This window comes from Drosophila serrata, unplaced genomic scaffold, assembly GCF_035046125.1.
Source record: "Drosophila serrata isolate PLE 108 unplaced genomic scaffold, ASM3504612v1 contig_261, whole genome shotgun sequence".
Lineage (NCBI taxonomy): Eukaryota > Metazoa > Arthropoda > Insecta > Diptera > Drosophilidae > Drosophila > Drosophila serrata.
In genome coordinates this window covers 187,465-215,094 of record NW_028257159.1, presented here as the reverse complement: position 1 = coordinate 215,094, position 27,630 = coordinate 187,465, and the positions used below count along the sequence as shown (strand labels likewise).

The window sequence follows — 27,630 nt, the reverse complement described above, 5'->3', positions numbered from 1 at the left end:
ATACGACGTCATGAAGTTCTTAATTTGTTATTTTTAAAATTATAATATTTGACTTAATCCATGAATACTAACAAACATTAATTTTTAATGCTAATTTTTATGTGTATTGATGATTTCTAATTTTATTAAAACAACAGAACAGCAATGAATTATTGAATGAATTAATTTTAAAAATATTAGTGTTGTTTACCACACGCAATTATGATTGTGTTCTTAACTATGCGGTTGCCGCTCACATGTTGGTAATTTGGCACCGTATTGAAAGAGTGCACAAAAGAAACAAGAAATTTTTTAATGCAATTCTAAGAGACGCGATCCTAAAAAATACATTATGTATGTGCGATTTACTTGATTGTTCATGATTGTTCTCTGTTTAGCTGTTGTTCGTCCGTGGCGACAGCTTAATATTGCTTGCATATCCCACACTCTTCCGCTTTCTCGCTGTCTTTGTGCCACTGAACTTCTTAACTTTATATCGCTCTCTTTATCTCTATCTATCTTGTAAAAGGTACGGCGACAAGTGCTGATAATTACTTCTAAAAATTGTCTACTTTGCCTAAAAGGCCGATTCTGCAGATGCAGAGTGAGGGAGTGAGTGCCTCTCCGTCGCTTGGGTCCTGTCTGAGAGCTCCGAGGGGCCGCGAGTTCATTATGGCCTCGATTCCGACGAGGACTGTCCCCAGCTCTTCTGCGTTGAGGAGTGCGCTGCCCACCGCTCGTAGGAGTAGGTGCTTGGCAGTTTTCACACCTACCTCCCACAGTCCGCCCATGTGCGGAACCCGAGGGGGTGTGAACGCAAATTCGCATCCGCTTTTTGATGCGAATTCGCTAATCGCGTCCGCCTGTTCCTCGAGCCTCTCGCGAAGAGCCTGGAAGTGGCGACTCGCTCCGACGAAGTTCATCGCATTGTCGCAATGTACGGTCTGGGGACATCTTCGGCGACCAATAAACCTTTGAGAAGCCAATAAAAAAGAATCAGTACTTAGGTCTGAAACAATTTCTAAATGAACCGCCTTGGACGCAAAACAAACAAATTAGGCAATGTAGGACTTATATGGGGGCCTTCCTCGTATTTTTAATGTCGTATAAACAGGGCCACAAAAATCAACGCCATATATTGCAAATGGGCGGAGAGCACGGAGTCTTTCTGCGGGAAGATTTCCCATAATTTGTGTCATCAGTCGGGGCTTGTATTTAAAACAGCGCACACACGATCGAACTGTCTGACTGCAGAATTCCTGAGCGTTTATAGTCCAAATACGCTGTCGTAGGATGCTCACAAGTGCTCGAGGACCGACATGAAAATTTGTGTGGTGCAGATGCCGGACGTAGCTCTGCACAAATTGGGAGCGTTTCGTCAACAGCAAGGGAAACTTGGCATCGTAAGATATAGGAGCGTTTGCTAGTCGCCCCCCAACTCACAACAACGAAAAATTGCACCAAATGCCGGCGTCTTCATGGATGAATGGGTTCAATCGCTGAAGACTTGGGCCGACCTTGGAACCTTTACGAATTTTTACTATTTCTATTTCATACTCGTGATTCTGAATTATTTCAACGATCTTATTAAATGCTTCAGTATATTCAGCCGGCGACAGAGTTTTTTCGAAAACTATACTCTTGTCTTTACATTTTCTAGCAAATCGGAAGTTTGCACCGCAGCGGTCAGTCCGACCACAGTCTTTCTTGTTTCCTGACGCAAGACTTCCTCATCCAGTTCAAAATGAACATTTTTGGGCCAGTTCTCCTGCTCGTCCTTCAGAAACTGAGGTTCCGTGAATCAGATCGACTGTCCAATTTCGTCGACGTCACAACCTCTAGACACTATATCTCTTGGGTTCTGCTTCGTTGGAACATGCCGCCATGTAGTCCTGACCATTATTGAATCTCCGCAACCCTGTTCGAAACGAATGTCGACAACGACGATGGATGAGATCGGATCCAATGGAGAGTGACTTCCGAATCCGACCAGTTAACGATTCGTTTGATAGGGACATTTATTAGCGGTTTGATTCTCTGGCAGAGATCTGCGAGAAGGTGAGCGGCACATAACTCAAGCCTTGGGAACGTTTTTGTCTTGAGCGGCGCTACTTTCGACTTTAGAGTCAACAACGATAATGTAGACGCAAGCTCCATAAGCTCTCATGAATGCGTCGGCAAAGGCATGTAATTGCACCGGTGACATCGGATCAGTATGCAAAATCCGAGGAATAGCTATCTTATCCAATTGAGACAAGGTGTTTTTAGCATATTTAATGCAGTCTAACTTCTTAAGACAAAGTTCCTGCAATAGGATTTTTCCTTTTATTACGATGGGACTTAATAAGCAGAGGGGGTCAAACAGTTTGGATGTTACCGATAAAATGTTTCGTTTTGTCGCTCGGAGACCCATGACAGAATAGCAATTTTAAATTTGAAGGCATCTTCGCTAGGCAACCAAGATATTCCTAACGCCTTAGTTGACTCTGAGTACAAGATAGGTATTGACTTAACTGTGCTCTAAGATGCAGTGACCTCAGGTGAGTTTGAAAACTACTTTGTCAATTCAAAACCTGCTGTTTGAAGAACCTGAGGCACTTCATACTTGATTGTCCGTAGCTCCTCTACACATGCAGCACCAGTTAGCATGTCATCGACGTAAAAATCGGATCCAATTACGTCGGCAGCTCTAGGGAATGAAAGTTTCGCAGATTCACTCAACCTTTTTAAACACCGAATAGCAAGAAAGGGGGCTGGTCCAGTACCATAAGTAACGGCTTGAATAATCTCAAGGATTCAGAGGGGTCTCTTCTCCACACTATGAGTTGAAACTGCCTATCCGCTTCGTTAACCATCACTTGGCGATACATCTTTTTTACATCGGCAGTCAGGGCATACCTGTGCAGCCGGAAGCGGAGTAGAGTGGAGTACAACACATCTTGGATTGTCGGTCCCTCCATCAAGATGTCATTTAAGGCCACCTGAGTCAATGTTTTGCATGATGCATCGAAAACAACGCGCAACTTTATTGACGTACTCTGGGGCCTCAACACACATTGATGGGGAATGACATAATGTGGAGTGGAAGGAATTTTGTTGTCTGTAGGCGACATATGACCTAAGGCGAGATATTCTTCCATAAATTCCAAGTACATGGTCTTTAAGTCAGGATCTCGAGACAACCTTCTCTCAAGCGAGAAAAAGGAATTGCCTATTCACAACTTACTTCGGGACTGCAGATTTATATCTCCCCAAAACAACCCACCAAGAGGGGTCTTTTGAAGAGTTGGAGTTGGAGTCAGGACCTTGTTTAATTTGACCAACAGCTAGCAATTCGAAAAATGATTCGGCTCCGATTAGCATATCAACCTTTCGGGACTTGTAAAAGTAAGGGTCTGCTAATGGGAGGTTCTTTGGGATCTTCCAATCGCTGACGTTCACCGATTGATCGGGATGATAGCCGGTGATCGATTTCAAGATCCAGAAATCGAACGCGAACTCCTTCCCATTGATTCGTGACTTCACCACGGTGTGTATCTATTTCTTGTCTTGAGAATTGGACTCGCCAATGCCACGCAAGTTGATACACGACTCCTCTCTACGAATCTGTAAGCGGTTCGGTAATTTTTCCGTTATAAAATTCGTTTGAGACCCAGAGTCCAGAAGTGCTCGGGCTAAAACGTATTCACCGCTTTTCGTGAGCACGCTTACGATTGACGTAGCCAAGATTACCCTGTCCAATGACGTAGCATGCATAAAATGTGACGTGGATAGCTGCTCTTGGTTAAAAGGAGGAGAAATATTCTCTTGAAGGGGTGGCAATGCTAAACTTTTGTCAGGCACTGTATATCTGTGGAGCAGAATGTGATGTGAGCGGTCACAAGCTCGACGCTTTTTTCCTTTGCATTTTGACACAGTATGGCCTTTTCGCAGACAATTGATGCATAGGGAGGCTAATTTGACAAACTTGAACCTTTGCATTACAGAGAGACGCCCAAACGGGCTGCAATTCTATAGCGAATGATCTTCTGCATTGCAATAGCTACAAGTTTGCTGAGGCTTCCTGTTGGAGGAGGAACACGAAAATGAGCTTCGATTATGTGGTTCGTTCGGCGGAAATTTTTCCAGCTTTGGTTTTGTGGATTCTTCTGCCGATAAATGCTGGTATCGGCGATTTAACATTTTCTCACAATCGGACCAAAGTGGCAATGTCTCATAATCGAGCTGTTCCTCCCATTTTTGTTTGGTCACTGGGTCGACTCTATTTAATACCAAATATATCAACATTGCGTTCGAAATTTTTGTATTATCTCCTATCGATAGCAGAGAACCGTAAATCGACGAAGCAGTGTCGATAGGATTTCTCAAGGAGGATGCGGATTGATGCGATATTTTTGGAAGACTAAACAATGTTGAAATATTATTCATACAGATGAGGCCTTCCTTGTCGTAAACAATTTTCAAACTGGCCATCGCCTTTTCGTAATTACTCTCGGTGACTTGGTAGGCTTTAATTGTTCCTAAAGCTTCACCAGAGAGACATGAAATTAAATGGTTAAATTTTTCGATAACTGGAATGCTGGCATCTTTATGAACCAAAGTTTCGAAGATGCTAATAAAATTTTTATATTCCGAATAATTTTCACTACATTTGAAAATGCCAAATTCGGAAGTCGCGCACGAGTTGGTTCTACAGCAGCTGATTCCGGAGTTTCGCTGCTGGCTGCTGTCCTAATGGCAGATAATAATGACATTAATTTTGCCTTGGTCACGATGCTAAGTTCTTCCAACTCGTCGCCATATTCATCGCCACTATCTATTTCCTCTATCTGTTCTTGTATTTGATTTGCCTTGTTAATTGAAGCATTTAAGTTTTCGAGTCGACATTTCAATTCTTCTTCTAAAATCGGAATCGAACCCTGTTCCAGCCGCTCGTTTAATCGGCGAATGGTTCTGACCCTACTTTGGAGCTTGCTTTTTAACTCCTCCAGAAGATATTTATTTTTTGTATCCTGGCTCATTTTTACGAATTAATTAAATTAATTTTCCCAAGAATGATAATAATGACCGAAAATTATTGTTTAAATCAGAAAGACGACGAAAGTATTAATTATAGCTTTCGAATCAAATATAAATAATATCAAAATAATATCAAAATAATATCAAATAAACACTCAATTAAAAGAATAAAAAAAAAAAATATATATATATATATATATATATATTCTTTTTAATTTAATAATTATTTAATATTAATAATTAATTAATTAATATTACAAATTAATATATTTATTTTGTTCGAAAAGTCTATTAAATATTTTTTCTGATGACAAATAATTTATTTAATTGAAACGAGTCACGAGTAAATATTAATAGTGGGTGCAAGTGACGCCGAAAAGTGTATACCCGACAAATACAAGGTAGCGCGTCACTTGGCGGTCCGCCAATCAAATGACCGAAAAAGAGTATACCCGACAAAAACAGGGTAGCGCGTCACTTGGCGGTCCGCTAATCTAAGCGCGCCAAACTAAGAGAGCCCAACAACAACAACGACTGCACCGGCACACAAGCGAAAGCGAAAACGAAAAAGTTCACCGCTGCAGCTGCTAGTATAAGGCTTTATGTATTGGTGCGCAAGCTTGGATTAACTTCCCAACTATTAAAGCGAGTTCTAACGAGAGAGGAGGGGAAGGGGGCGACAGTGATTGCAATATTATACAATAAATAACATAAATAAATGTTGCGTCCAAGTGCGATTCAATATTATGTATGTATATAAGTTAATTTTAGACAATATATAATTGAATAAATAAAACATGCAATGTTGCTCTACTATAAAAACGTATGTGCCAAGAATTGAAAGCGAGGTGCAATATTTCAACACACGACAATAAACAATTAATTTATTTTACCCGCGCTTTCAATTTTTTGCACAAATACCTCTGATTGGCGGTATATATATATAAATATATTCCAGCTGCCACTTTCCTGTACTTGTTGATCCCTCGTTGATGGCAGTAGTTGGCGCAGCAGAGTTTTTTCGCGACCGACACGGTTAATTTATTTAAACTATTTAAATTAAATTTATTAAACACAGCGCGTCGCGGGCAATAATTTTTTACAAGCAATAATAACACTTGCTTGTTGAACTGCACTAATGTATAATTTTTTATATATATGTATATGTGTCACTGTCACTATTATTTTGTTTTTTAATATGTTGCCAATTTTATTCTTGTCCACCCGGGGGCGCCATAAATTTTTTAATTAGTTTATTAAAAATTAAAATTTTAACTAGACCGAGATGTGGTGGCAAGAAAAAGAAAGAAAAGAAAAATGATACGATGCTTCGAATTCAAAGTATGCGAGTAATCTCTATTTCTTAGCTTAGCCAAGCTTATGCTAAGGTTGGCGAAGGCGAGGCGAAGTCGCGAAAAGCGCGAGAGAGCTTTATTGCGCTCTCGCCTTCGCCCTAAACTAACTACACTAAACTTCAAAATTATCAATTCAGCCAACACATTGGTTTTGGAAGGTAAACTATGTAAGAAAAAACATCGGCGTGCGCTTAAATCTTTTATCACTTCAATATCGTCGATTACTTCATATCGAACGGTCGTGTTTTTTTTTTTTTTTTGCTGTCCGAATTTTTGTGTTTATTTGTGTTAAACCACCAGGGTTTCTTTCAATTTATCATTAAATAATATTCATTACATACACCGTTTTGGTACCGCGAGTGCATGTTCTTTTCTATGCAGTTTATACATATTTACTACTACCTTTAGTTTTGTGCAGAGACGGTTTTCTTACTTTCCTTTTGTTCTCATCCCGTTCTTTTTTTCTGCCAGCTTGAGTGTCGTTTGCTTTTGGCTGCAGTTAAGTCGTTTGAAGCTCCCGCTCACGCTCTATTGTTCTCTTGCTCTCTCTCTCTCTCTCTTTTGCTCTCTCTTTTTCTCTATTTTTCTCTCTATTATTTTTCGGATTCAATAACGTGCGGAGTGGTTCAAGGGCTTGTGATGTCTTCAGGTATTGTCTGCGCAATTGAAAATTGCCGTAAAGGGGTTTTGGCTGGTCAGCCGAGTCTCTATTGCTGGCTTTGCGACGCGGTAATGCATGCAAAATGCATTGAGGTTACAGATCGCATAGCTGATGCAATTTCCAGGAAAAATAAATTGCATTATTGCTTTGAGGCATGTCGATCGGTTAAGAGGGAAATTGTGTCCTTCATGCGCCAGACCAGGAGCGGATTAAATGATTTTATGGTCAACTTTTGCAAAGCGAATTATTTGCTTTCCGCGCTATAAGCTCGGTTCAACAGTATGAAGCTGTTACAGAATTCGCCAAAACGCAAAAACTCCGCTACTGGTCGGCAGCAACTGGGTGAGTAACAGCAACTTACCTGCCTCACCCCCGCGCCAAAGCAACCTGAATCCAGTGCCAAGTCCAATGGTTCTGCGATCTGGAGCGAAAAAGGATTCGGAAACCGTCAAAGTAATGACCCAGGGCCTATTAACGCCCACACTACCGGTCGATGTTAGTAACAATACGTTAACAGCAGTTCCACCATAGAAAGCTATATTTTTTTCGAGGCCTGTTTTCGCATCGGAAGATGTTCTAGCCTATATACAAGGCAAAACCCAGGCTGATAATGTCACGGTGGAAAAATTTAAATTTCCATAAGCCAGAGAGATTTCATCATTTAAGATAAGTGTTCTTCAAACTTTTTGACTCTATTTGCTCGGGTGACTTCTGACCCGAGAACGTAGTAGTTAAGGAGTATGTGGCTACAAAAAAAGGATACACGGCCTGTGGGAGTTCTACCCAAGCCGGCACAAGCTACAGCATCCACTGTTGTACCCTCAGTCCCAAAAAACTAACCTCTTCCTTCCTTCTTTCCCATCAGAATACTAAGGGCTTACGCAGTAAGCTCTCTAAGCTGTATTCGGATAGCTTCTCTTCTGTATCCCAGGTAATTGTGTTTACTGAAACTTGTTTGAAGCCGGAGATACTCTGCTCCAAAAATCTTTCAGATGAGTACTTAATTTATAGATAAGACCGGCTTTTTCAGAGAGGAGGTGCAGTTTTAATTTCCGTTGACTTCTGCCATATCTCGGAACCGGTAGTGTCTTAAGATTTCACGAATATAAAATTTATCAGTGTGAAACTATCATTTCCAGGTAGTTTTATTTATATTTCTTTCTAACCTTCTCTCTGAGTTCGCTTAGCTCTTTCTTCCATCATTGTCGGTATGTCCTCTTCGAGTAAGTGAGTCTGCATGACTCCTTGTACGCGTTGTTGAAAATGTTACTGAATCCTTGACGTCCTTCTAGTCTAGTACCTATTCTCAGCCTTGAAAGTCTTCCGTACTTGGAAAAATAAAGGTAAGCGTGTGGCCCTTATTACAATTAGTGACGTCACGACATATAATAGAATCAAGAAGAGACTTACCCCTCTCGATTGTTTCCCTACTTCCCCATAGCGTATGCCTGGCGTTGACGTTACACCCAAGGATGAGAGTCGTCTTAGTCTCCTTGACCGACTGCATCACCTTGATGAACGCTTCAGGGGGTGTTGGTTCGTTGTGGGCCATGTAGCTTCAAGTCTGACCACTGCAGATCTGAGTTGCTAAGATGACAATATAGAAGTTCGTTAAGGTTTTTTTGATCATCGATTACTAAGTCGTCCAACAGCTTGTTGGTTTCATCGACTTCATCTTCAAGGACATCGTCTAACTCGGCTAAGAATACTTTAATATTGGCCTTTTGTTTTTGTGGTCGTTATTCTCCAGCTATTTTTGGCAGGGACTAGGTTCATGGTAGTTTCCCCTTCCATGCGTTGCTAATCTTAGCAATGCACTTTGCCAGAAAGTCGTTCCTTGGGTCTTCGCCCCAAAGCGACGGGTCACGGGAGTGGAGGGGAGTCAAAGGATTCATTGGGTGCTGGAGTCCCGGGAGTCCGCCGCTCGCAATTTTTTTTTTTTTAGGAGGTACCGCATAGAGAACCTTCTCCATGGAATCTGTGGTGTCTATCTATTGATATTCTCCTATAAGTCGACTTGATGCACCGGTCAGGCACGGAATATACATAATCAAAAGCTATGCTGATCTTGCTTTGATCTGATGCATCCTTACCACCCGCAAAAAGAATAACTTTTGAACTAAATAAGATAATGGAATATTTTAAACACATTTGACTACTAATTGTTGTAAAATTAATATATGTATTGGAACGTGCCATGACAACTTCATCGCCTTTTTATAGGGTAACAGAGTGAAAAATCATATTTTCTCACAGAAAATGATTTTTAAAATATATAAGTAATTTGTTAATTGTATTTTTCTTGATTTGTTAATGATTTGATTAAAAAAAATATTAAAACTGAAATAAAAATTAAAAAAAAAATAAAAAATGTATATTTTTGATCATTGACAACTTATTCTTATTCTGATTCAGGAAAGATAGATGCGACTTTTGGCAGCTTCAGAAGTTATAGATACATAGTTATACGATAAAGCATTTATTCTTGTTGTTTTCCTTTGTCCATTTTCTTTGAGTGTGTTGACCTACTAAAGGAAACTTTGGATTCCAAATGCAAACAGCTCATGGATTAGCTCCTCTACTATATGAGTCTTTTTGACGGCTATGGATGGGTAGTACATCGTTAAATTCAATTTTAAAGTCTCGAAATGTTAAAAATACTAAAGTAATTTTTTACCCATAATGTTTTTCTATACAGTGTAATGTCATATGTAGGGATGATTAGGTTGGTTTACCTCGTGTATACTAGTGCTGACCTCCTGATATATATATGGCATTTCGATATTTTGGTCATGAGGCGGAGGGCTACTATTTGTTCCTGTCTTTAAGGAAGGGTAAGGGCCTAACGGCTTGCCAGTAGTAGTAAATCAACCTGTCTCTCCAGCTCACTTGAAGCGTTTTTAGGGAGACGGGGACGTTTTTCGTCCCGTCTCTCGTCAGCCCGACGCCTTCCCTTGCAAGTGCGTCGGCGCTCTCGTTGCCATCGATGCCCTGGTGTCTGTCTGTAATAAAACGCCTTGGTTTTTTAAACTTTATAATAAAAATAAACTCACCGGCTTCCACACTGTTCTTGCTAGTTATCTAAGCCCTCGGTCTATCTTTACCGTGCTTAATGCTCAGTGTTATAAAAATTATTTGACTCGTTGAAGGGTTCAATTTTTGCAGAACCCAAAACAGTTTTATAACTTTGCTTACACTAAGCATAAACCCAATTTATACCCTTCCTAGCTTACTTTTAAATAAACCAAAGCAAACAACTTTTTTTCCCTCTACCACTTCAAGTCAGAGATATTCTTTAGCTACGCCCAGTTCGAACTAAATCTTCAGTCCCATCTTGAATGCAAGCTATTATTTTAGATCTTCAAAATGTTAAGCCAATATGCGATGGAATACCATGTGCGTGCTAAGGTATTGTGCCTGTGTGTCTCCTCTCTTCTGAAGTTTTTTACCTTATCTTTAGAATCCTCAGAATTTCCACAAAAAAGGTATCACGAAGGTATCGGCAATTCCTAAACTCTTCGATAATGTAATCACACCCCACTTGCATCACTTATGCAGATCCATCATTTCTCAATGTCAGCATGGTTTAATGGGCAGAAGATAAACCACTACTAATCTGTTGGATTTTATCTCATTTGTTATTAGAGGCTTCCAACGTAACCTCCAAACCGATATTATTTACACGGACTTTAGTAAACCTTTTGACTCGATTAATCACTGTCTTCTTGTAAAGAAACTAGATTTCATAGGGTTTCCTAGTGATCTTCTTAAGTGGATTTCGAGCTAGCTTGGCGACAGGATTAAAAAGGTTCCAATAGCATCTGTGTCACTTCTTGCATCCCTCCAGGTAGCCGCCTTGGTCCGTTGTTATTCACACTGTTTATCAATTATCTGCCGCAGGCTCTAACAAAATCTAGAGTACTTATTTATGCTGATGATGTTAAAATTTGCGTGCAGTTTAGGGATAGTTCAAGCCAGTCAGACTTACACAAGCATGCTGGAATTTATTAGAAGGTTGTCGAAGGAATTCGATTCTCTTTATATAACAAAACGCTCTTCACGTCTTTAGTTCGAATATGGTTCATGCGTTTGGAGTCCTCAGTTAGCAGTCCATAGTAACCGCATAGAATCTGTCTCTAAGAACTTTTTGCTGTTTGTCCTCCGAGGATTAAACTGAGGTGCTGATTTAAGATTGCCGCCTAACTCAAGTAGACTTCCTTATAATTAATTAGCCCTCCCTAGCTTACCGTATAACGATGCTTGGCGTCGTATTTAACATAAACTCATTCACGGGGACGTGGAGTGCCCCTATCTGCTTGGTCAGCTCAATTTTAATGTTCCCCGACTAACGTCTAGGACATATTTTCCCTTTGTAGTCGCCTCTTTAAATATGTTGGTTTCATTGAAAGCCTCTCTAAATTAAAAACCTTATTACTCGTAGTATTAGCTCGTTGTTTAGAGGGGCGATTCTGCCTGCAAAGACTCCTTACCGGAGGCCAAATATTTCCCACGTCGCTGGCGAATAATTAATTATTTCAGCGTCAGCTTTTATTTGCTGCTTACATGAGACTCAAACTTAACTTAGAACCGAGCTCTCGATCGCTTTGCCTCGTTAAAGCGAGAGCGGGAGATCGGCAATAGTTGGAGTGCGAGAGCAAGCCGAGGACAGAAAGCTCACTCCTGAGCAGAGACGGCACAGTGAGCCCTTTACGTAAACATCCTGCCCCCTTGCAATCGCTCGGGTTGCAACAGGTTCATTGCAGCTATGGCTGATGGCAGGCTCAAGACACGACCCAACCGAAGACGGTGCTTTGGGCTACTGGCAGTCCATCATGGATCTCCAGGAAGCCGGGCTGCATCACTATCGAATACATATCTGCGCCTACGACCACGGAGATGGTGGCCGGTAGATGGAAATGCTCGTCGGCCAGAGTGATGTCGCGGAAGTGGGCCCGCACCGTCTCGCTTAGCTCCCAGATTGGAGTGCGGAGGCGCACGCATTCCTTTCCGTCTTGGAGCCCACAGTGGCCGAATAATTTTGCTCGCCGCCAACGTTAGTTGTGGGTAGACGGAAGCTAGCCGCCAGCGACACGTCGATGCAGCTCGTAGGCGTGCACGGGTCGATGAGCGCGGCCGTGTCAAAGGTGCGCGAGTTACATAAAGCACCCTATCCTGCCTCTGTACTCCCGTCGCTACCTGCCACTGGACAAATATAAGAAGTGTACAAGGCTCATGCATCGATTGTGGACATGCTCTAGGATTCCCACTCTCTCGCTCTCAGCAACGAGATCCTAAGCACAATATTGAACGCTAGTTATATAGAGCGCCTTAGCCTGCCTCTGTACCCCCGTCGCTACCTGCCACTGGACAAAATATAAGAAGTGTACAAGGCTCATGCATCGTTCGGGGACATGCTCTCGGATTCTCACTCTCTCGCTCACAGCAACGGGATCTTAAGCACAATATGGAACGCTCTCTAGCCCTCAGTAGCGGGACCAACAGCGCAACTCTTAGTTTTAGTGAAGCATATATGTATAATTCTAGGGAATAAAGCTTTTCCACTTTTCGTCTTACCACCAATTTGTATACACACATTTTCTTGCTCTTTCTGTAACCTTAAAGGAACTGAGGATTCGTTACTTCCACTCCTTTGAACACGTCCAATTGGTAACTCGCCCTCCGGTGTCAATCCGTACCAGCGCTGTCGGAAAGACATTAAAGCTGTGTTCTGCCGGGTTCTAATCGGAGCGAACATCTCTCCACCTCGGTCAGCTAAGTAATCTGACACGCTGGTTTGTGCAACCAGGCGAGGACAATTGTCGAGTCGGTCCAGCAGTGCAGGGAGCCTGCCGGTCCTGGCATTTTGAGAAGAACGACATTTGGGATAACAATAAGGCCCCGCACAACTCCAGCCGAGGGAATGACACATTTCTGATTGGGGATTCTCGCGTCCTTGCCATTAGCAAGTTCGCCATGATCGTGGACCCAACCTCCACGAGGACATAAATGGCAGCGCAGACATAAATGGCAGCGCCGTACTCCTTTTCCGAAGCGTTTACTTCAAGGAGATGGTCGCTCGGAATGTCGGTCAGAACCGCCTTGCGATTGGAAGTCCATTTTCTGAGTGGGAACCCTGCCGAACCCAGGGCCCCCTCCAGCTCGCGGATTGCCTTCTGCGCCTCAATTTTGGAGTCTGCCCCCGCTAGAACGTCGTCTACATAAATAAATTTTCGGATAATTTGACTAGCCTGCGAATACCTCGGATCTTCGTCGTGGGCTAGCTGTTGCAGGACACGAATCGCAAGGAAAGGGGCGCAATTGACTCCAAAGGTGACGGTTTTTAGCTTGTTGTCGCGGATTTCCCCATCGGAATTGCGAAATAGAATACGTTGGAGAGACGTATATTTAGGGTTTACTCAGATCTGTCGATACATCTTCTCAATGTCAGCGTTGAATACAAACTTTAAGTACCACCACTTTAGAATCTAAATGGTGAGGTCGGGCTGCAGGACCGTTCCTGCATAAAGGATGTTATTCAGACTGGTTCCGTTTGCGGAAATGCTGGACGCGTTATATACCACCCGGACCTTGGTGGTCGTACTTTCGGGCTTGAACACCGCATGGTGCGGAAGATAGTAGGACGCTGAATGGCTCGTTGGAGAAACTTCGGTCATGTGACCCAAGTCGAGGTATTCTTGAATCACTGCGTCATACCGGGCCTTTAGGGGGGGATCTCTTTTATGGCGCTGCTCATTACGCGAAACCCGGCTCTGGCAGGTGACCGAATTGAAAATTGGCACAATTTAGTAGACTGCGCAGAAACGGACTGATTAAGGCCGGAGATTTGAGCTTGAATGGTCTTAAAAGGGACCTTAATCAGGTTGAACAGCCGTTCCGTGATGAAGGTCGCCTCGGACCCTGAGTCAATCAAGGCTCGAGCTTGAAAGCTGCACCCGACATGACACACGTTAATAAGGGCGGTGCCGGTTCCGAGCCGGAAGCGAAGCACACTTTTACGTCAGAGTGTTCTTCTGAGCCACTCGAACCTCTGGAAGTGGGCGCGGGTTGGTGCCTCGTTGACGCCGATGGACTTATAGCGGTTGCGAAGGGGTTACCGCGGTGTAGAAGAGTGTGATGCCGGCTATGGCAGGTGGAGCAGCTGTGGGCACTCGTGCAGTCCCGTTGCTGATGCCCTCGTGCAAAACCGTTTAGGCAAACCTGCTTCCTCTTGATGTAGTCGGCGCGAACATTCTCATCCATTTCAAGAAAACGTGGACATAAGCGAGCTGGGTGATTCCCGCCGAAACAGAGATCGCACCCCTTTGGGGGCAGAAACAACTCGGGTCTCGTACGAATTGAGCCTGCGAATTGAGACGCTCGTGGGTGTCGCTCTTGACGGAACTGGCCCCGAACCGCTAGGCCTGACGTTGTCGATGGCCTCCAGGGTGCGATGACGCTCTGTCAAAAACGCATCTAACTCCCTCCATGTTGGAATTTCGGCATTGTTGCGTATGGATTGCTCCCACAGTGAAAGTGTTATGTTGGGAAGCTTGGAGGACACCATATACACCAGGATGCAATCCCAAGCCTCTACTTGAATCGAGGACATTTCTAAAGCTGCCAGGCAGCTCTGAATGGTGCCCTGCAGATCCTTCTGCGCGACTCCGGATTCCTGAGGCACGGATATTGAAGAGGATCTTCAACTTCCTGTTGACCAACAACCGTCGATTTTCGAAGCGGTCAGTAAGACTTCGCCACGCTGAGGCGATCCCTTCATTGGTGAGCGGGGCCTTGGACACAATGGCATTCGCGTCGCCACTGGTTTTCGAGAGGAGGTGGAACAACTTTCCAACCGGAGTGATACGAGAGATGTGAATGTTAATCGCCATAAACAGGTCTCTGGAGGTGGGCCAACAAAGATAATAGCCAGCGAAAACCTCTGTATCCACTGGTGGCAAACGACACCCGGTGGGGGGGGGGGAGAGGGGGGGTGGTGGTAGTGTGGACACTGCTAGCCGCCAAAGCTGACTGAGAGGCGGCTTGTGATATGGTTTCCTCAAGGTTGGCCACATTTTGATAACTGACCAAGTTAATCTAGGCGAGGAAACAGATAGTGTATTGACGGATTCGTCGCTTTTTGACCTTGGAATGGCGGTGGTAGCCCTTGGCTTCAGTGGTGACGCCTGCGGAGATGCGGATGGGGACCTATCCAAGCGAATGGAGGGGAACGGACGTGGTTTCTTGTCGTTTTCCGTGGGCATTCTCGGAAGGAAAGAGAGATGACGGACGAAATTTATATGGAACTCGGGATACTGGTTTAGGCAATGCGTACGACGAACAATCGGAATAGAGCTCACAGAATGCTGAAGGATACGAATGGACCGGAAGATCGGCAATAGTTGAAGTGCGGGGACAGAAAGCTCGCTCCTGAGCAGAGGAGGCACAGTGGACCCCTCACGTAAACACAAGTAATGTATCGTAATTACACCTAGAACGTCTATTCCCTTAGAAGTACATCACTATAGGAGAGAGTTTAAGGCACATGAACCATTTATAGTTTTATATACCGATTACAATCGCCTTTTTGATTATATTGATGGCAATAAAAGTCTTCTTAAACTAAAAACGTTATTTGTTGTATAATTAACTCGTAACGTATCCTAAATTTCCTCGTTCTATTATCTATTTTCCTTCTCTCGCGTCTATCTAGTACGTAAAAGTGCCGTACGTCACACGGCTGCGCCCCTCGGCGGTGGGGAGTCTATAGGCAAATCTCAACAATCTGCAACGGTCTCCCAGCATAAGCCCTTCTCGGATTGAGCGATAAAAAAATTAGGACCCCAAATTTTCTCGGGAGTGTCCGTATCACCGGTTATATCTTTTTTATCCCCTGGGGTTCTCAGGCCCGGACTAGTGGCCGACAATGGCACGATAGATAAACCATCTGCCTTGCCAAAAGCCCTTTTAGCAGTCCCACCTACGAAACATATATTTGTTTCGCGGTTGTCCCTTTGTCCAAGGCAAAACAAAAGCCGAAAAATTCAAAATAATGGTGGAAGAATCTAAATTTTATGTTGCTAGGGATATTTTAGCTTTTAAAATAAATGTGCCTAACAACTCTTCGACACAATGTATTAAACCAAAGAATATTTATGTCAAGGAGTTCGAGGCTAAGAAAAAGAAATAATGTCGGAATAATTCTTCTAGGCCTGAACAATCCCAATCCTGATCCAAAAAACTTACCTACTCCCTAGGTATTTCCTATATGAATGCTAGAGATCTACGTAATAGGCTTCCCAACTTATATTCTGATAGTCTTCTGTTTATGTCTCAGGTTATTGTGTTCACAGAAACCAAATTTGTTCCAGTTGTGTTCACAGTATATCAGCTAAGTCGGCCTATCAGGCGTGGGCGTGGAATCCGAAACGAAACTTCTACAAAACTTCTTAGAGTTCTTCCTTGATCTTGTTTTGTTTCAGATCCGGCGAGAGTAAGTATAGCCAGAGTGGCGCCATTGACGCATCCCGACAATCCCTATCTTCATTCTGATTTACAGAATGTATCTTACCGTACAGACAAATAAATATTAGTTTAAAAAAACTAAAAAACACGCTTTTATAAATAACCGAACTAAAAAGAAGAAAATAATTTATGATTACAAACAAAATTATTAAATTCAGAGCAATAGTACATAATTATAAACAAGATTACTAAATTCAGAGTTAAAAGCGTGGGGTGCACCCGGAGACACGGTAGTATCTCGCGCCAAGTACCTGTTCTTTTTTTTCTGAAATTAATTTTATCAATAATTGTTTCAACATGTATTCAGTTCTACTATTGCTGTGAATTTGTCATTTGTCTGATATACGTAATGCTGTCACTAAGCACAACGTTTAAATTCATACGTGATGAGATATTCTGCAGCTGCACTGTTTTTGTTAATGTTGTTCACAGAAATACATTTATCATTGTTTGTAACAATAGTTAAACATGTACTTGGCAAAGCATTACACAGTGAAACTGTTATTTGTAGGATTTTTCTATGATTTCATAATTCGCCCCTTACAGATAGTTGCCCTTAGAATAATTGTAACATTGATTATAGATGCGGCCCACGCTCTCAAGTCTGAATTTAGTGATCTTGTTTAAAATTGCTCTGAATTTAATAATTTTGATTGTAATTATAAATTATTTTCTTCTTTTTAGTTCGGTTATTTATAAAAGCTTGTTTTTTTTTTAGTTTTTCTTAAACTATTATTTATTTTATATTTTTTAGTGTGGGTACCTATAAACGCGTGATTTTTTAATTTTCTAAGCTATCAGTTATTTTTCGTATTTCAGTTCGATTTATCAATAATCAATTTTTGCGGACATCTAATTATGAAATATCTTACGAATTATGTATTTCGTAATCTCATTATTTCATTTAAGGCCTCTTTGTTGCATGGGGCTTTGAGCAATCAAGTTATGCTTGTCCAGCAGGCATGGGCAGATCGCGCGCTAGCTCTGTCTCTCTTACTCATTTACGGACGCTCTATAAAAAAAAGAATTTATCAATCCTGACGATTCTAATCAGGAGAATGAAAATGTTTTATCAAGTTATTGCATTATCACCGTTTCAAGCTTATCAGATATTTGGAAACCTTTGAAAATAGTGTTCAAAGATTCCGTTACTTACATACATACATCCCAAACTCATAAAAGCGTATTTAAAAAGTCTGTGCGTTATTGTGAAAAAATTGTTTAGAATGAAAAATAAAATGGTGTTTTTACATTCACTTTTTTAGTCAATTTCTGTTATAATTGTATAGCTCGGCCTTGAATAGATGTCGATACTGTAAACTTTCAGTATTTATCTCGACGAAAACAAAACGGACGGAAACCTCATTAAAATATCAAAACCGTTTCACCGTGATGTTACCCGCGGGACTATTGTATAACATGCTGTACTTAACCTATCGGTAGGATATCGATATGTATAATATTGTAAGCTAATCAGTAAGTGTTCATAAAAGAAATATACATACGATTTATTTATGTTGACCAAAATAACACTCACATAAATTTTTTAAATTTATTTTTCTCTTAAACTCGTGGATAAAAAACTATATAAAGTTTAACATTTCTAAATGTAATATCTATGAAATAAAGCCAAATATTCAACCATATTTTAAGGGTTATGGCGGATTTAGAAGCTGTTTTAGCTGATGTCAGCTATCTGATGGCAATGGAAAAGTCGAAATGCACTCCTGCAGCAAGAGCCAGCAAGAAACTAACTTTACCAGATCCCAGGTATACAACATACATAGGCGTTTGTTTACCAATTTTTGATTTGTATACATTCCTTCATGTTTACATATTATCCGTCAGATGCGGATGTATTAAAAATATTAATTAAAATATATGCGGATAAAAAGATTTTCTGTTTGTATTGTGTTTTAGCTAAATTGCAAGTAATTTCATTTATTTATTTGAAAACATTTATGTGTACTGTCAACCCAACTTCAGAATAAATTTAGAATATGTACATATGTATGTATTGTATATATGTATATATATAATTCTGAAATTTAACCGTTTATTTTTTAACTTTTTAATTGATAAGCTATTAATGTAAGCATGCATTTGTTAAATTTTTGAATATATATTTTATTTTTTTATTATTATATGTTATAAATAAAAATGTTTAATGATCCTATATACATACATATTTACATATGTATTTAAAATACATTCGAACATACGACATACAATACATTCGTACATACATACATACATAGCTGGATCTTAAGTATGTATGTATATTCTAACGTATGCATATGGGAGTTTTATATATCCCCAATGGACACAAATTTGAACATACCTATGTACATATGTATGTATGTACATATGTATGTATGTACATATGTATGTATGTACATATGTAGATGCAAAGCAGAGAATACTTTTGAATATTTTTGTAAAAGATTTTTATTATTCATTGGTTTATGTTTTATATTTTTAAATAAATAAAAATGAGATCCTCAATAAAAAACTTTAGGTAAGGGTGAGGTAAAAAAAATGTTTTATTTTATTTATTCCGAGCCCTTAAAACTTGTAAAATTTCGATATCGCGAAACATAAAGTAAAGAAAAACACAAAAAAAAAACATACATACAAAAAAACTTCCGGAACTTTTTCAAAAGAGCCGTCGCGACTCTAATGAAGAAAGACCGGATAATACACGTTTACTGTGTTTAATCACACAACGCAAAAATATTTCCAATGAAAAAAAAAACGCAATGGAATATTCAGTATTTTGCTTTAATGTGAGACATTCTTGCACATTCCTTTTTGGTTCTTTATTTAGATCTTACATTGTACTAGAATTCACAAGACGAAAATCGATCTAGGATAACTTCACATTTGTATGTAGATGAATGATAATATGCAAGAGAGTACTATGACGATCAGGTTTTCAATCGAATTCAAGACAATACTCTGAACTGCTCACTTAATTACCTTACACTTTCTAGACATTTCTTAAAAATTTCAGCAGTGCACCGCCTTTTTCTTCGTTAGAACCATACAAAATTTTATTGTGGAATCTTTACTAGGGCAGGTTTCGTTGCCTTCGAGTACGTACAAAAAAGTAAACGGGTTCATAATTTTGCACCACTTAAATAGGACACTTAAGCATTACTCATGATTTTTGTGTATTTAAACCAACCTAACATTTAAAGTCAAAGCGTATTTTGGTAAAGTGATAAATTTTAGTAGTGTCTTGGTCCACACTTCTGCTCCAAAACTTCCACATATTTCCTGCAAGGGATGCATTAAATTTTTTTCAAATTCAATTATATTAAACCTAGGTGGTCATGCTTATTTTTATTATGTTAAGATGCTTCGTCGAATCGACGATGTTTTATGTTTTTTACAGCGTTTGATTCATATTTTTAAGAACTCAAATTTAAAATTAATATCTTAGTTTCACATTGTTAATATACTTAAAAAGTAAAAAATAATAACCAACCATTTACAAAAACCATATTTAAAATTCAAAAAACGGTGTCCATTGGCCATCGGTTGGATTTTCGAGCACAGCTCATGACGCTGCACATTTGGTCAAAAGTATCGACGCTCATCTTAGTGGTATTAGAGAATTCGATAATGTGAGGGTTTTAAGTCTCGTTTACATTTTCATTACATGGCGACAACAAGAAAATAACTTTATGTGATTTCTGCTTATAAGGCAATAAAGTCAGCTCTTTACCTCATAACTCATTCTCTAAACCAACATTTTGAAGAACAACATTACAAACAAGAAAGGAAGCTAAACTCGGCACTCCGAAGTATATATACACTTACAGATAGAACTTCGATGACTTGGAATCCAGACAATATAAATTATATATATTGAGGTTAAAAAACAAAAAAAGAAAGCTAACTTCGGCACGCCGAAGGTTATATACCGTTGCATATAGAGCTTCAAGGACTAGGAATCCAAACAATATAAATTATATATATTTATGTTTAAAAACAATGAAGTAATACCTGCTTTCATTTCATTTACCTATACATATTATATTAACAATTTACATTTACAGATTTGCTCTTTTTCCTCTACATCTAACGATCGTTTGTATGGCACCTATATGATATAATCGTCCGATTTTTATTAAAGTTGACACAAAATTTAAGACTAATATAAAATGGCTTTATCTCAAATTTGATGAAAATCTGTTAATTGTATTAATTTTTCGATCGCTCTTAAAGGAGCTATATGATGTAGTAGTCCGATAAAATTTCATAAAATTTTACACAAAATTGCATAATAATATGAAATGACTATATCTCAATTTTTAAATTCTGTTGAAAACTGAAAATGTTATAATATTTTTTGTTAAAATTTTATATTATTTTTAGTCGTCCGATCCGGCCCGTTCCGACATATATACGAGTGAGAGTATATAGAAGGCTAACAAAGTTTCATTAAGATAGCTTCAAAACTGAGAGACTAGTTTGCGTAGAAACGGACAGACGGACAGAAGGACAGACGGACAGACGGGCTAGATCGACTCGGCTATTGATCCTGATCAAGAATATATATACTTTATATGGTCGGAGGTGCCTCCTTCAGTGCGTTGCAAACTGCTGACTGAAATTATAATACCCTGCAAGGGTATAAAAAGTCAACCTAAAGACATGCTTCGTCGTTTCGACCACGAAATTTTTCAAAAATGACACTGTCATGCAATTGACGAGCTTATACTTTTGCACAATATTGTATCTCAGCAACTTCTAAAGCTGTACGAAAAACCAGGAAAAAAAAATAAATAATGGGAGTAATCGATCATTCACAAATGATCGATTACTCCCATTATTTATTTTTGCGTCGTCGAATCAACAGAACTATGAACTCGTAGGTACCATAATAAGAAATGACTTACCAATTTATATTTTTAGCATTTAAAGTAACTTAAGTTTTAAGAGTGACTTTAAGCACAGATTTGTCCTTTTTCTTTTGTTAAATTTTTTTTTGTGCGTCCTTTCATGTTGTTCCCAAATTTACATATATTTCTTAAATAAGCGAATATAATGTATTGTACTTAAATTTTGAATTGAAAAGCCAGTGTAAACTGAAGCATGTTCTATTTATATATATATTTATTTGTTTTAAACTCATGCTAACATAAAGTATTTCATTTTTTCACACTAATGCTAAGAGTAGTTGTAAAGAGAGTTCACAGGGTATCCTATTCAAGCGTCTAGAGTAAATATAAAGTGTATTAAAATATATGTATAAATTGCATTAAAAAAAAAATAATTTCGAATAAAAAATAGTACAAAAAGAAATGTTCTCGATGCCGTTTTCGAAAGTTTGTGCTGGTTAGTGTCTTTCGACGTTACTTGTGGTTATTTTTGGATGTGCATCAAGTTAGCAGGGCAACTTTAGGAAATCAAATTTTGAATTATACAATAATTTGCCGTTTTATTTGAATTTTACAGATTTGTATTTTTCCTCCACATCTCCCGGGGACTCCCGGTGTCTATGAGCCATTCTGAAATTGATGTGGCTTTAGAGTTATTGTAATGCAATATCTTAAGTATGTTACGTAATTGTTAGGGTTCGCTCCTTTGTGCTTCGAACACTGTCCAACAAAGTGTCCAAACATTTCACAAGCGTAGCAGGAACCGCGCTCTCTCTTTGGCTTGAAGCACTTTAGCAAAGTGCCCTTTGGCATTGCAAGTGGGACAGCGGAGATCCATATTGGCAGCCCTCCTCCAGTTAGGTGCTTTGAAAGAATGCCTTAGAATGTCTTACGGCAAGAGGACTTCTGGGGAAACCCTCAGAATCTGCATCGGCTCGGAGAAGCATTCTATGCGACCCTGGTTGTGCAGACCTGGTTCTGGGATTTCCTCTTTGATGTTTTCCAGGAGTTCGTTTTGTTTTTGAATAAGACACGCCATTCACGCTTCTGGAATGCGCTGCTAAGCTCTCTTTTGAACTTTTTTGCCCCGATTAGCTAACGTGACGTTGATCAGCACTGAAAACTGTCTTCTCTTCAACACTGGCGTCGCTCATATCGATGTTATCGGTTCTGATGCTGATAAATTTAACAGAGTCACGGTTAGCGCACATGTTAACATTGCTGGAGTTTTCATTGTTATCCGTGATGACGTCAAGAACTTGGTGAATGGATTTGTTCTTGTATGAATTCGATGCAACATGGCCATGCTGGAATCTGTCTAGTCTCTTATCTTCTGCTACTTTGCTTTCTCAGCATCCACAAGAGAAAACTGCTTCATGGTTCCTGTCTAGTTGATGCTCAAGTTGGTAGGTCGCCACGCGCTTTAACCCTTGCTATTGGCAGCCGGACGTTTGAGGCCTAACGCTGCCAACCATTTTTTTAGTTGTACTACCAAAAACTGGCCTAGTTCTGTGTCAGGCTTCGTGAATAAGACCACTTCTGATGTTGTGGATGACAATAACGGTGCTTAATTTAATTTAAAATAGTTTATTAAAGCTCCACTTTTTTACACTTCGAGTATCAGCAACCGAATTAAACAGAGACGACTATATTCCTTATAATTCTAACGGGGCTTTAATCTTGTGTGCCTCTTTAATACAGTTGGCCTCGTTACTTAATGCCTGTTATTATGTGGTACAGTGGGCCCTAAAGGCCCTCATAAAATGAGGTGAACTGTTTTGGCATTCGCAGGCTATCAACGAAAAATTGGAAAGTGTCAAAATAAGTGATTGACGCCGATCCAAATCCCGGGAGTTCCCATCTAACACTTGGGCTCCACCGGAACAAGAAATACCAGATCTTGTAGCGTATCCAACACTCGGACTTGAAGTGTGGTAATGAGCTTGCCCTTCAGTGTTTTATTTTGTTGAGGAGTACAAACTTAGAATTAACCTCAATCTATTTCCTTTTTCCATATCGCAATATCTCCTCCCTTCTCTATTGGGGTCGCCGATCGGAATAACCGTGGCGCCAAACTTAACATAGCTTTCGGCCATAAACAGTGTGGCAGTTACAAACATACATAGTTCGAATACCAAATACATACTTAACGAAGGTTCGCCTTCGTGGCGCGAAATTCAAACTGACTGACTATCGATATTCTAGCGGGTTAGCTCATCCGTTCCGCGACAGTGATTATTGTTTAGTTTTTGAAAGGCAGTCTCGTCTTAGTTATCTGATGTGGATATTTAGTATCCGTTTTAGTGTTTTAATTAGGAGGTAGGCTAGGCTGATCGGCCTGTAATCATGGTAGCATCCAATGCCTTTTTTTTTCGTTTGCAATAATTTATTCAGTTATATTCTATCTCGATTTACCCTTGCTAATCATTTTCTTGGGGTAACATACCTCCTTATTCTATTTTTGCCTCCTGTTTTGCCTCATTGGCGACTCGCATATCGTCATAGAAATTTAAAGACTATGTATCTACGGTCTGATACAGGTTGTGTTATAGACACTCCCAATTTCCAACCTTAAAATTGCTATATTTCAGCAAATATTTCCAGCATTGCAATTAGTCATTGCGCAGAAATGTATGTAGAGTTGTAGCGCTTGCTCGGTATAAGATACTTTTTATTAGCGCCATCTGTTGGTCGATCATATGTCGAATGGCGGCTTTGCCAGTGTAGCAAGCGTAGGTCGGCTAGGGCACGAAAGATCGGGTGAGAGAGTAACAGAGGCATTTGTCAACGGTCTCCCCGTTTCCCCCACTTTCACATTGGGTTACCGCCACTTTTCCGGCGTCATCTTCCAGCATTCCATTTTTGGCTGCTGAAGTTTAGTGACTCCTATATTTGGCGACTGGCGACAAAATTTCGAAAAAGTAATCGCGAGTGTTCAAAGTGCTGAGAATACAATTTTGCTTATTGGCCACTGAGCCACGAATAGAAAGGTGAGCGTACAGATAAGGAAAAGCATAGGCAGCTTGAACTTATTTATGAATTTTAAAGGCTGCAGTTTGTACCGCTCGAAGGCCCGAGGAGAGGCGAGGGGCAGGCAACGAAACGACGCCGGCGCAGCTTCTTGGATTCTTTTAAACGCCTGGATCTGAATTCTAGGAGGAAGACTTCCCCGTCGCCCCGCTCACCAGAGCTGGGGAAAATATTACTTTTTATATAATTTTATGGGGTTGAAGCATAATTAATCGCCGAATGCGGTAGAACGACCTTTGTCCCCTTGGCGAACAGCTCTAGAGAGCACAACTAAGCAGAGAATTCGGTAGCAGTCGTACGAGCTTTTATGCCAGAGTCGGTGTAGGCGTAGGCTTCGGCAAAGCATTGCGATTAGTTTAATGTAATTCTTTCGGGCGTTTTGAACTCGCCGCCGCAATGGGATCCCGGCCAAAGTACATTTAATTCGAGCCCCATGCCTCATCGCGACGAACTATTGTAAAGAAAAAGGGAATTTTCGACCCCCGTTTTGTTCCATTGTCAGTGAAGATAATATGGAAAATTAGTTAAAGAAAAAATAGAAATTTTAAGTTAGGTTAAATTTTGGAAAAATTGCAAGGAAAAAAAAGAATGATGTGAAATGAACTTAGGCATATGTAAAGAGCAATGTGCGGCAAAGAGAAATGTTAATTCGTTGCATTCCGGTGAAAATTAATGAGAAAATTGTTTAAATAGCGCGGGCCGTATGCGTAGTTTCCCCCCCCCCCCATCTTCGTAATCTCTTTTAGGGATGTGAATTTCTTTTTTTTGCATGTATCATTTTCATCCCAATTTTCAGCTAGTCTCCGAGGAAAGCGCTTTCATCGGTGGAGTTAAGAAAATGGTGAGTGTCGAAGTAATAATTTAAACAATTTTAAGTACAAAAAAAAAAAAAGAAATGAATTGGAAAGAGAGAAAATGTCCCAAATCTTGAGCCGTTAACGTAAAAGAAAGATCCAAAAGTTAACCGAACCAACGGCAGAAAACGAAGAGGGAAAGGAAAAAAAAAGGAACGCTGATACATAAGGCTATTTAAGCTGAGGGCTTTTATGCTTCTCCAATTCGAATTATTATTTTTGTTGTTGCAACATGTGGATTCAATCTCAGTCAGCGTAATTAACAATTTCCTCCAACTTGCCCAAAATTGTTTTGCCATTATTTTTATTTTTGCCCGAAATCGAGTTGAAGGACGTATATTTATTTATCATTGGTATTCTAAGTTTTAATGTTTAATTGTCTATATACGTTTCTTATTTTAAGTAATGAATATATATTTTTCTAGTTTTAAATAAAATTATTATAATGTTTTAAAATGTCGAGTATTGGCCGCAGCTGGCATGCGTTGTGATGTAGGGTAGCACTTGTCGAAGGGGTCGCTCAAGCTATATAGCTTTGAGGATGGGAGCGACCATAGGAAGGGTGGGCAAACTAGAGCCTCCAGAACACCAGGAGTGCTAAAAAAGGGGGAGTAAGCCGAAGAGAGTTAAATTTTCCTCAACTTTTATTTAGGTGTTGTCTGTTTCTCTGTCCCGGTTTAAGCTTGTTGTAGCACGCAGTTATTTCTGTTTAAAATTATGCAAAGGCAACCCGAGATCTGAGCAAGACCATCACTCTCGTAGCCGACGAGCCGAAGCCGGAAAAATATCTTGCGTGCGCTCCGATCTCGAGCTAACAACTTGCCTGTGACATTTGTTTTGAGTGTAGCGATTCGTTACATTTATAAATAATATGTTTATCTTTTTATAATTTTAATAATATTGGCGCCCAACATTAAGGCCACATACATATAGGATTATCATTTATGATTATCAGTTCATAATTTTAATAACATTGGCCAACGTGAAGGCCACATATATGTTCAATGTGACTCACACAGACACACACACAAATAATTGTTAAACTTTTCGTTCAGCCATGGGGTGGGCTAAGACTAGGTTGTGTTTACAGGTAGTCACCAAGCCACGGTTGCTCCAGCTGGTAAGAAGGCATGTCAATTCCCACTCACAGTTGCTTTCAGAAGCGATCACTTGACCACGGATGATAGGCATAGGCAAAGGGACACAACAAATTTCATAGGGGCTTATTAATTTTGTTATTATTTGCATAGGACTTACTGAGCGTTTATCTTTCAGAAGAGAAACTCAGGCCACGGATATTAGCAGAAGGCATAGACCCAACATTGACGGAAGAGTAGAAGCGTGGGCCGATCTGATAGCAGACAGCGAAGCTTTCGTCTGACCACGGCAACATTGCCAAATAGCGATGAACAACGCTCGTCATATTTTTTTTTGATTCTCTTTTGTGCTGAAACCTTTTGTTTGTATATAAGTATATTTTGTATATTTTTCTATATATTTTAGGTGTTATCATTGTATTTCTTAAATATTATTATTATTATTAATTACATTTAATGAAGGGATTTGAAGTGAGGCTTCGATCTATATAGATTCCATAGCGATCTTAAGGTTCGGAACTTGGATAAATTCTTCATTATTTATGTTCAATTTTTTTAATTTTAAATTAATTAATTAAATTTTATATAGGGATATAGGATCTTAGAAATTTTTATTAGGCATATTTTGAATCCGGTTCGTTTTGTCTTGTAGTCGTCCAGAATTTATTACTTTGCTTTGGTTTTATTTAAAAGTTAGCCATGGATCCAGAGGCTTCGGGATCCACGAAATGCATGCTCTGCGGAAAGGCTTTGTCACCAGATCAAGTAAGCCGTGGGAGTTATGGGCATATATTCCACAAGGAATGCGCAGACGCGTTGGTCAAGAAGCAGGGCAGTTGTCCTGGTTGCGAGGCCAAGGGAAATTCCGCCAAGGCGAAGACCCCAGCTCCAAAAAAGCAAGCGATGAGCAGCATTGATGCTGAAGCGATCAGCGACATTGTAGCGCAACAGCTAAAGGCAGTGCAGCAAAATTTGCTAACCAAGCTTACGGAACAGATGGGCCAAATAATTCAGGCAAATTTCGCGGCGCAGATGCAGGAGCCGCCAAGGTCAAACGAATCTGTCCATAACATCGGAATTCAATCATTAGCGGGGGATATTGAAATCCCAGACAGGCCCACGTCAGCTTTTTCTAGCTCCGATTTAGGTAGTCGTCCGGATAAGGTTGGACAAATTATTAGCAGTTGAAAGCTGCGATTCAACGGGTCTCCAGACGGATTGAGC

The 27,630-nt window shown here is 40.1% G+C and overlaps 2 protein-coding genes across 11 annotated transcripts in view; one reads left to right on the top strand and one right to left on the bottom strand.

Annotated features, from left to right (window-relative positions):
- Window positions 1–499: 499 nt before the first annotated feature.
- LOC147643620 (uncharacterized) lies at window positions 500–19,612 on the bottom strand. Its single transcript, XM_086832985.1, has 4 exons — window positions 19,516–19,612; window positions 7,376–7,435; window positions 6,787–7,122; window positions 500–951 (listed from the first exon to the last, which is right to left on the bottom strand). Exons 3-4 carry the CDS (start codon window positions 6,801–6,803, stop codon window positions 537–539), a joined length of 432 nt encoding a protein of 143 aa, XP_086689111.1. The 5' UTR covers window positions 6,804–7,122; window positions 7,376–7,435; window positions 19,516–19,612; the 3' UTR covers window positions 500–536.
- Window positions 17,987–27,630, top strand: part of Gprk1 (G protein-coupled receptor kinase 1) — a 195,309-nt gene continuing 185,665 nt past the window's right edge. For 4 of the 10 annotated variants that reach the window (XM_086832971.1, XM_086832967.1, XM_086832968.1 and 1 more), the window contains exon 1: window positions 17,987–18,306. In XM_086832971.1, the coding sequence (XP_086689097.1) occupies window positions 18,194–18,306 (113 nt within the window). In that variant the 5' untranslated portion in view covers window positions 17,987–18,193. The remainder of the gene's footprint in view (window positions 18,307–27,630) is intronic. The other 6 variants (XM_086832969.1, XM_086832970.1, XM_086832973.1 and 3 more) reach the window with 4 other exon arrangements.